The sequence below is a fragment of the Vanacampus margaritifer genome, chromosome 2, assembly GCF_051991255.1.
Source record: "Vanacampus margaritifer isolate UIUO_Vmar chromosome 2, RoL_Vmar_1.0, whole genome shotgun sequence".
Lineage (NCBI taxonomy): Eukaryota > Metazoa > Chordata > Actinopteri > Syngnathiformes > Syngnathidae > Vanacampus > Vanacampus margaritifer.
Window position 1 is genome coordinate 44235702 of NC_135433.1, and position 10767 is coordinate 44246468.

At 40.7% G+C, this 10767-nt stretch overlaps 1 protein-coding gene across 1 annotated transcript in view; it reads right to left on the minus strand.

Moving 5' to 3' along the window:
• Window positions 1–8053, minus strand: part of cdh2 (cadherin 2, type 1, N-cadherin (neuronal)) — a 68952-nt gene extending 60899 nt beyond the window's left edge. Inside the window, exons 1-2 of the mRNA XM_077556405.1 lie at window positions 7632–8053; window positions 5837–5945 (exon numbers count right to left, since the gene is read on the minus strand). Of these exons, the coding sequence (XP_077412531.1) occupies window positions 5837–5945; window positions 7632–7694 (172 nt within the window). The 5' untranslated portion in view covers window positions 7695–8053. The remainder of the gene's footprint in view (window positions 1–5836; window positions 5946–7631) is intronic.
• Between the last annotated feature and the right edge of the window lie 2714 nt (window positions 8054–10767).

Sequence of the window (10767 nt, forward strand, 5' to 3'; positions counted from 1 at the left end):
TTATTGTATTGATACCTTATGAACATTCAAAATGTTATCACAAATTCACCATTATCAATTAGATAGATTTTCCCAAACGTAATTTTTACACTTTCCCAATATACCACTTAGGCCAGCCAATCACAAACATCATTTGACGCTTACCATGGATCAACAGCTAAAGCCAACCAATGACAAATATCCAAGGTAGGCTGCCCTAGTACATACAGTACACATCAGGGACATTATAAAAAGAAAACTGTGGAATCTGCACATTCACCAGATTTAGTGAGAAAATGTTAAGTACTCCATTATTTGGAGGAATTTTGGATTCAGAAAAGTGAATCGAAACCAATGGCAGGTGTTGTGCAAAAATTTTAACGAAGTGAATCATCTTTCCCTAGCTATGCAACATGGCAAGAAAATACTTGGAATTGCAGACCACCAACTCTGCCTCAGAGCGAATTTTCAATATAATTAGGCGACATTGTAGTTTGTGAAAGGTATTGAGAGGTAACAAGCTCGTGTTACAGCCTGGTTAAGATGTATATTGAGATGTGAAATGTTGTCTATAACATTCAACCGTGCCTAACATGCAAAGATTACAACACGGTTGTTCATTTAGGGTTTCTAACGATTACTGTAGATGACAATCCCCAGCAACATTTTTGTGACATCTCAGTGACCTTGTTCAACATTCCCAATTCTCTTACAGATCAAGACAGGGTTTTTTTTGGGGGGGGGGGTTTATGCGACACATTGTGAAAGAAACTTGAGAAAACTGGCTGAATCACTGTGGTTTGAAGTTTCGTCTCGCAGGTCTGTACTTACAGACATCTGTTTATCTTTCTTCCATTTCATTGGTATATTGTGGGCAGCACGGTGAAAATAGTGGTTTTCACATCTGCCTCCTGGCCGAGAAGTTCTGGGTTTGAATCTCGTTACAGATCCTCTTGTGTGGCGTTAGCATTTCCTACACAGGCTTTCTGGCACATTCCAAAATATGCAAGGCTTCCCTGAAGTCTCTAAAATTGTCTATAGGTGTGAATGTTAATGTGAATGATGCTGTCGTTACAGCATGTGTCCTGTGATCATCTCTCACCCAGTCAGCTAGGATATTCTGCAGCTCACTCTGACCCTGAACAGGATAAGTGCGATAGAAAAAGGATTGAATGGATGATTTGCACACTGTGCTAAAGACATTTTCCTGTTTTACAATAAATGGGAAATGGGAAGGTTGATTGGCAGTCCCTTAAAAGCTATTCACATTTGTTGGTCATCTGCTGCTGTTACGCATCATTAAATGAAATGTCAAATGTGTCAAACCTCAAAGTGTGGACGCCACTTGTGAACATGCAAAATTCTGTCACACCGCTCTGACATGTAGCATCAAGCCATGCCCGCCGCCCATGTGTCTGACCTTGTTTGTGCACTAGTCCGTTCATTTGGACCTGACCAAGATTGCACGACTAATGTCACGTGCAGGCTGTAAGCAGGAAAATGGGCTCGAGTAGCTCGATGGGTACTTGGCCCAGTTTACAGTGCAGGGTCGAGCGGGGTCATGTCTCATCAAACACGGGGGCCCCTTAAAACACATCTAAGTGGCCACAGCTGTACACGTGGCCATCACAATTAACATGGCGCAGAGGGCAGGAACAACTCAAAAGTGGGCCCAGTCGATGCAAAATTAAGGATTTTGAGGGGCGACATTTTAGTTTGTTTAAATGGTTTGCCACGCGTTAACAATGCAAAGACAAGCAATTTTACTTAATGATAGATTATCAGAAAATTCTTGATCTATTTCACGCTAGCACATGTACAATGTTGTCTCCATTTCTGACACTAATGATTCCAATTCTTTCATTAACCTGGTCAGATACAAAAACCTCTCCTCCAGTTCATGACACCTCTACAATGAAAGCCTTTGCAGAGATGCAAAATCAGGCAATAAACATACTGCGTTTCCACTAGGGGCGTGAAACTTTGAATTTCTCGCGATTCGATTACGATTTTTGGGCCTGCGATTCGATTCAGAATCGATTTTCGATTAAGAACGTTTTTTGTTTTCAAAATGATTTGATTGACAATGATTTTTGCTTCAATCTATAGATGTGCAAGGAATTGTAATGATCTAGTCCAGTCTAACTCGCTAATGCTAATTAGCGCGCTACTCGTGGCACTTTTATAACTCAAAAGAACGGCTCCACGGTAGAAAAAAAAAAAACTTCGATTAGAATAACTTGATTGTGACTTTTTCCTTCTACTCTCTAATGTGGCTACAACTTAACAGTGTATTAGACCGCGTGGAACCACACTGCCCCTCAGTGGCCAAACTGGGTACATGAACAGCGCTACAAATAAAGGCACACACAAACAAAGGCAAGACAGTATAAAATAATTTTAATAAAATCGATTTGGGGACATTTAAAATTGATTCTGAATCGTACTAAATGAGAATAGATTTTTTGACACACCCCTAGTTTCCACCACAAAAGCTTGCGTAAGTAAAGACAGCATAATGTACGAATTGATGCAAGGGAAGTGTTTAAAGCGCAAATTAAGGCTTTTGGCCTTTTCATTAACCCAGTTTTTAGAGCGGGAAACCTCTGCTGAATAATGCTCCGACTGACACACTTTCTCTGGTTTTAAGGCCCCATCTGGATAAAAACAGCACAATGCACATCAGCTCTTGCAAGACACCAGAATTCCACTGAGGCGCAAAACCACCCGCTGCCGCGACCCACCTGAAATTGAATGCCTTTTTGTTCAACACCTTGCTTAATCAGGCAACTACAAGATAAGCTATCTTTGTCTGTATAAGGCTTTTAATAAATAACTTGCTTTTGGTTCTACTCTCTTCATTTATCAGGCCAGAGCAAACATTCTATCCTTTAAAAAGAAAGGTCATAAAGACAGAGGAGCTTGTCATGGTTTTGCATCGGCTAACAATGAATACTACCTCCTTTTACCGGACTGGATAGTAGTTCTCAAAAAAGAATAATTGTCCTTCCTGGCTTTTTCTTTGCGCCCCTCTGCCAACTAACTATGAAAAAAAATCTTTTTTTATTGAAAATCAATGTAGCCTCACTTGTCCGGCTGATGGTTAAAGTCTAGAGGACGCCCCCAAGGAATGTGATTAAATCTTACAATCAACTGTGCTGGCTGGCCAGCCACCCTTTGCCAACATCAAATCCACAGGAAGTCTTCAATTTAGTGCATACAATGTGCGCTGTTTGCAAGTGAACTAGCACCATTTCCACCTTTTTACACACCTCCGGCTGTGTATTGCCTTCATCTGCCACAAAAGGACAGACTGCAATTAGACGGGACAAATATGCGGTTTACCTTAGCTTTGTAGTTTGCATGTGTTAGACAATGCAATGTGAGCAACAGAGTAATGTTACTGAAACTTAACACAGATGATCCCATTTCAAATTGGTTTAATTAGTTTAAAATAGCTCAACAGAACTGTTGAAAAAAAGACGAGTACTGGGGGCCTGTGTGTGTGTATGCCTAATACAAATACCTCTTAATGCGTTTTATTCATCAATGAAGCCTTTTCAGGTGAAAATTGACCAAGCTAATGAAATGCGAGGGCGCATGACAAGCATTAGCCTGCTACACTCAAAAACAATATCCAAAACAGCATGGTCAGGGCAAAATTGAAAAACTTGAGCAAACTCTTCACACCGCAGGGGCTTTTTGTCTCTCCCAAAACACGGCAGGAGCCTTCCACTGGAGATTGCACTTTCATTAACATCATCCTATGCTGCTGAGCTGCTAGGCTGCATTACAATGACACAGGAGTGCCCCTCTCTGTCAAGGAAATCTCCATCCAGTACAACAAGCCGCTGGGGAGAGGGGACGGCACGGCAGAACAAAAAAAAAAAAAAAAAAACTGAGGGTGGGGGGTGGATCTAAAATAAAAGGAACCTGATTACCCACGGTCACGGCTCATCCACAAGCCGGCAGAGGGAAATCCATCACCTGCAGGATCAAACGAAAACTTGTGCACGAGGTAAAGCTCAGTGAAAGCAGCAACCACCCGTCCAAGCACTTTTCCTCCCATCTTGTCATTTCTGCCTCCCATCCACCACCCTCTGAGTCACACCAACAGCGGAGTGCAACTTTTAGGCACGCACTGTGAAATCCAACACAAGCGAGAATGTTTTCTGGCCCAAATGACCTCAAGGCTGTAACCTCGCTAATGGCACACTGGTGTTATATTCCACTTTTATTACTGCCTGTAAGACCAATGTGTAGCCGCATCCTTGTTAGCCAGTAATAGCAGCATTGGTCATGCCGTTTTTGGAGTTCAATACGCAACTGCAGACAAAGATGGAAACATTTTCAAAGATCTTGATGTAAAAGTCTACTGAAAATGCCTTATGCTGTACTACAAAAGAGAATCGGGGCCAGACAAAAAAAGAACACCATTTTTAAAAACTGTACTTTTAAAAACTAAAAGTCATACTGCTATTTTTAGAGAGGAAAAACGTGCAATATCCAGACAAGTTGTCATTTTAAAGTGCAACTTAAAAAAAATCTTTCCAATTAGGTTCTATGCGATCCCCACTAGTCTAAATACAATATTCTGATTAATATTGCTTTTGTGGTATATGAATTAAAAGGGAAGTCAACCCCCAAAAACATTCTTACCAATAATATGTTATATTTAAACTCACTAGTCTAAACATGACATTCTGGTTAGTATTACATTTGTGGAATATGAGTTAAGCAGCAAATTCCAGCCTTTTTTATCCATCTCAGGGGGCGGCCAATCACAGCTCAGCTTCAGCAAACAGGTGAGCTGTGATTGGTCGTTGCCTGAGAAACATTGATGTCATCTTCAGTTGACTGCTATTGCCAAAATGGCCGCCCCCATGAGATGGGGGAAAACCGGCTGGATTTTGCTTCATAACTCATATTCCACAAATGTAATATTAATCAGAATGTCATGTTTAGACTAGTGAGGTCACATATAACATTGTCACGAAATGGTTAAGGTTGACTTTCACTTTAAATTCATGTATAAATTCTATGCTTAATGATGTTTCCAGGCGAAAACAGATATACATGTAATTCAACAAAAGATGCCTCTGCCAAATCTAATATTCTAGTCTAAGGAACAGAGCGTTAAAAGACAAAGGGGGGCTTTCAAGGCAGCACATATCGTCCACTTCTTAAAAAATAGCAACGGCTTTGTTCTTGTCACCTCACGACTCTTGAAAACTCCCTTTTACTGTATTCCTTTTAATATTAATCCATCTTATTTTTCCATTGCCACCTTTTAAATCACAATACAATAACTGTATCATCATAAACGTATTTCTGGCAAGATAATGCATTTATTCTTGAAACCTTACAACACTTGTAATTTTCACTTTTTACTCATCACAATACAACTTTATTCTCAGAGCATAACTCATTTCTTTACACTAAGGTCCTAGTGCTACACAGCCAACGTTTAGCCACATTAACTGCTTGATTAAAGTTGCATAGGTATCGAAATGTGTGCAATGGATTTTCGTTATCTGCCCTGCAGGGACCCCCAGTGAAAGATGCAAATTGCAGAGGGTGTTAGCCACAATGTATGCTTTCACTTTTGACTAACAAGCTGCACTCTGTATGTACACAGGCCTCTGCTCACAATGAAAAAAGGGGAACATGTAAGCAAATGGGGCAATATAAATGTGAACCACATGTGAGCTGGTTTATGAGGCAAACAACATGGTTCGTGGCTACCACTAATTTTCAAATATGTTGAGCTTGTGCTCAGGAATACTATGAAACACAACAGGGGAGCATAGCGATACACCGACATGCGGAGGCGAGGGGGGATGGAATCAACACTCACCAGTGAAAAGGGGCTGTCCCGTCTCGATGATATCTGGCAAGCCGACCTTGTATACGTCTTCAGAGAAGCCAGGCCTGCATGGTGGGATGACCCCGCATTCTGCTGCAATCTGTGGTGGAAAGGAAGAAGGTGAGGGTGGGTGACAATGACTTATAAATCAATCCGCAAAAATGCACCCCGTGGCCTCTTGAAACCTCTTGTTCACGTTCTGAATCCCCCGCCACCCCCCGTCCCCCATCGCCACCTCTCTCAGTTGTACAAAAGCATCTGTTGTTTTTATAGCAGGCACTGCAATTAGGATAATGAGGCCAAAAGGGTTAAGCATTAGCCAAAAAGCATGGCTGGGCAAGAACAAGCTCCATTTGTCCCAGTGGAGGGGCCTAGGCACAGGCTGGTGTTACTGCCAAGCCTCTGTGTCGGCCTTTCTGATCCACACTAACTGTGTACTTTTCAAGAACAGGAACACGGCCACGGAACATACATGCCAACAATCCGCTATTGTTACCATATAAAGGGGCGAACACCCAAGAAGCAAAAAAAAAAACCAACTAAAGATTTAACGATGACCAACTGCGGATTTACTGGAATTCAGATGCGTGGGGCACATGACTCATTGCGATAAAACAGAAGACTTATCTTCTCAAAAATGTTAAGGAGTACTGGCCTGACCACTTCCCAGAATTGGCAAGAAACAAAAGAGTGTGAAGCAATTCTTAAAAATAGTCTACTACTCCCTAAACATTGCCTAAGCCTTGATTCTGTTTCTCATCCACCAGATTTGACCCCGTTTCTCATAGCATGAACTCTGGAAAGAATGTAAAACGAGAAAGGGGTCCCCTGCCTGGAAAAAAAAAAACACCATTGTGGGTATTTGTGCTGCTGCCTAATCACAGGAATTTAAATTGAACATGCTTGGGAAAGGGGGCAGCGGAGCTGAGATATTAACGGACAAGGGTGGGCAACCCTTTTCTTATCAGGGATGCTGTTTATTACATTTTATGAGCCTATTTGTGGGTTACATGCATTAGAATTGTACTGCGGATCATGTGAAATGCTTTCACTGGGACACATACGGACCATGAGCCATAGGTTGCCCTCCCCGGCAGCATTATCATTTTTTTTTTTACTTGTAATTTATAACTATTCCAGCTTGAAACCCTGTAGTATTACTGCTTTGTGCTTAATATTGTCCCCCTGCGGTGTGTGCACTCATTTTGCCCTTAAGCCTCATAAGCCTCAACCCTGTTGCGTGTAGTGGGGTAGCATGGACCACAGTTGAATGATTTTGTGTGTCTGTGTGAGTACGCTGCTAGTTCAAACATACTGTATATTTTTATTGTTGTATAGTACTTATTCAACAATAACAACCAAAAGAAAAACGCTGATGAGAAGGTCTTAATGATGCAATCAACTCCCCCCACAGTTCCCGAGAGGCACGGACGTTCATATTAAACTTAAGCGCTCTCAAACTAGGTTAACCATGTATAACGTCTCAACTTACAAAGGCGAATTCAACGCTACACATTCTACCTTGTAAATGCAAATCATGTTACGGGAGAGGTGTTAAGATTTTTCTTAGTTTAAACACACAAGAGGACGAATCGTAAGCTAGCACCAACAGCACGCTCCGCTCAAACAATCGCCCCTCGTGTCTTATTAAATAGCGTTGCTTATTAAAAACAATAAAGAAAAAGAGTTGCTTTCTCGTGAGATAAAGTAGCGGTATGACGTTTTAAACAGCCAGCAGCACACAATAAGATAAACGTGTCCCGCTCGGTGGCCGGAGATTACCTACCTGCAGTACTGCCAAGAGCGTCAGCAGAAGCAGCCCGCCGCTGCCCTCCCGTCGTCGGTACATTTTTGTCGGGTTAAATCCTCTTCCGAAGAACAACCACAATCCCACACGTTGGTCAAAATACAAAATGGGGAGGGGGGAATACGATTCCTCTTTCTCTTTTTCGAGACGAAAAGCTGGGTCGCGTCTTCGCCTCCTCCGTGGAGAGTATCCGGGAGAAGCACTGGCTGGTACTGAGGCTGCTCGAACTCTCCTCCTCTCCTCCTCCTCCTCCTCTCTGCTTTGCTTCCTTCACTCCAACGCAACACAAAAGACGAGCCACTGGTCCACTCCGCTCTAAAAGGGACTCTCACTGTCTCTCCCTGCTGGTCACACGTCTCTAGACGAAGCGCGAGCTTCTCCGACAAAATAACACCACCCACTAAACGGGTGGGAGGTGGGGGTTGAATCGCTGTACACCTCTTTTAAGTTTAAAAAGTCCTTGATGAACAAAGAGGCTCTTCAAAGCATTAAAGAATGTACCAAAAATGAGTGATGACGTCAAAAGACTCAACTGTCCAATCAGATTACTCCGCTGTAACGATACTGTTCTTTTACTAACCAATAGGGGGCGAGCTAGTCAATATCGTCTGGCAACTAACAAAAATTAAACTTTTTTTTTTAGTTTGAAAACAAATTTGATAAACAGCTTAAGTTTAAAAAATAATAATATGATTTGGTTATTTAGAAACAAAATAATAAAATAGATTTTTTTATTAGTGTCTGAAAATAAAAATTATAAACAAAATTATAATTTTCAAAAGCACTATTTTTGCACCTTAAAAAATATCAAATAATCAAGAATTTTGTGTTTAAAAACTAAATCTAAATTACCCACATTTTGAAATTTGAGTAAACAAATCTTGGTTAAGAACAAAACAAAACATGTGCAGTTTGTTATTGCCTTTGCCAAATAAAAACAAAAACATTGAAAGAATGTGAATAAAACTCCAGTTAGCAAGATGGTGGTCTCGTGGTTAGCATGCTAACCAACAATTTCCTTTAAAATTTACAATAGCACCATGACCATTATTATTTAAGTCAACCATTTTCTATACTGCTTAGCCTCACTAGAGTCACAGTGGGCTGGAGCCTATCCCATCTGAATTTGAACAAGAAGTGGATAGCTAATTGGATAGATGGATTGAAGGGGTGTGCAGGCAGGATGGCAATAGGTCAGCTACGTAAACAGTGTGACATCACAGCAGTGCGTCACAATGTTACCAGCCAACGGCCTAACAAAAAAAAAGGAATGTGACACAGTATACAATGGACAACAATGGAGGACATGTTGTGGTCTTTCATCTTGAGGTGTGGCTGTTTTGTTTTGTTTTTTTAAAAAGAAAGGTACCTTTTGTGCTTTTAGCAAGCCGCTCCTGTTATCGGAAGTGACTGAAAGACATATTTATTAGTTATCTTTGGTAGAGGTGGGGGATCGAGTGTTTCAATCTCATTCTCATATTGTGAATTCATCCTCTGTAATAATGTGGATAACTGAGTAAAAGTGTTGCTACTTTAAGCAATGTTTAGTGCCGTTTCTGGATTGTACTTCTTGTATTGGTTCACATTGCTGCTTGACTTGAAAATAGGATCACTGAGGGAAGATCGGGACTGCTCCATACTTGTATGACATTTTATAAAGTTAAAATAGACTACACTCATACCGATAATCACACCAATTTTTTAAATGTATTCTTGTCCAAAGAAGGCTCAAAGTTGGATCTTTTCTGAAAGATTATCAAGTGAGGTGTTCAAAGGCAAAAGGCCAACAAATACTTTTTAGACAAAATAGAGCCACGAGTACTATCAGACTAGCATCATTTGATGTTTTATTTCCTAACAAAACTTGTAAGAAATAGATTTTATTGCAGAAACTGACAAGTTTTTACCTGTTTGAACATTTTATTCACCGTGAGCTTTTTATTCTTCATAAAGTATCACACAAAAGTGAGTGCAACCCTTAAAATTTTGCAGATAATGATGTCTTTTGATGGGACAACACCAAGGAAATGACACATTGACGTCCTGCATGTTGTGGTCACGTCACTGATCAACTGCTGAAAGGAGACTGATTCTCTCCTCTTTTATCTACAACTACTTCAAACATCAAAGTGTATGTATGCATGAAAAAAAATGTTGGTTTGCTGTGATTGTATTGCTGTTAATGTTTTATGTTTGTTTCATGTTGTGTTATTGTAACGTTATTTGTGACAGCTACGGCACTATATAAAGAAAGATGACTTGACTTATATAACTGTAAATTTGCTGTTCCCTCAACTTAAAACGCAACCATTAATACATAGGCAAACCCTTGGCAACAAAAGTGAATACATACCAAAGTGAAAATACCCAAGATACGATACGATATGATATACTTTCGTTTTCCCCGTGGGGAACTTTTTCCTGGACTCCGTCCAGCTGCAGTTTACAGTAAAGAGAAAACAACAGAATAGAAAGAGATACAATTAAAATTAAATAAATAAGAAGTGCAGCAATAAGATGTCAATATTTTGTGCAACTACCATTATTTTCCAGCACTTCCTTAACTTTCTTGGGCATGGCGTTGACAATAGCTTCAAAGGTTGCCACTGAAGTCCTCTGCCACTCCTCATGATAACATCATGAAGCTGGTAGGTATTTGAGATGCTCCTCCATTTTCCATTTGAGGATGCCCCAGAGATATTCAATAGAGTTTAGGTCTGGAGACATGATTGGCCAGTCCATGTGGGTATTCATGATTCTCTCAATGAAGACTAGCTTCCCCAATGCAATGCTGGTAACACTCATCCAGCCCCAGACCCAAAAGAGCTTGTTTACCTACCGGTTGAGTAGAAGCACCTGGGGCTAAAGCCAAAGTGTGGCAGGGGTTTTTACTTTCTGGAACTGGATTTGCCAGCAGATGTGTATGGATGTTGTACTAATGAGGGCAAAATGGCTTGTTTCATTAATACTCTGCCATTCAGTGATTGGACAATATTTCTCCTGCCTTTTCTGTCCGCCATTTTGTCCTCAGCTTAGGGAACTTCTAAGCTTCTTGAAAGTCCGCTTCCTTGCTCTTAATACATCTCACTCTCAAGAGCTAGGATTCTTCAAGAAT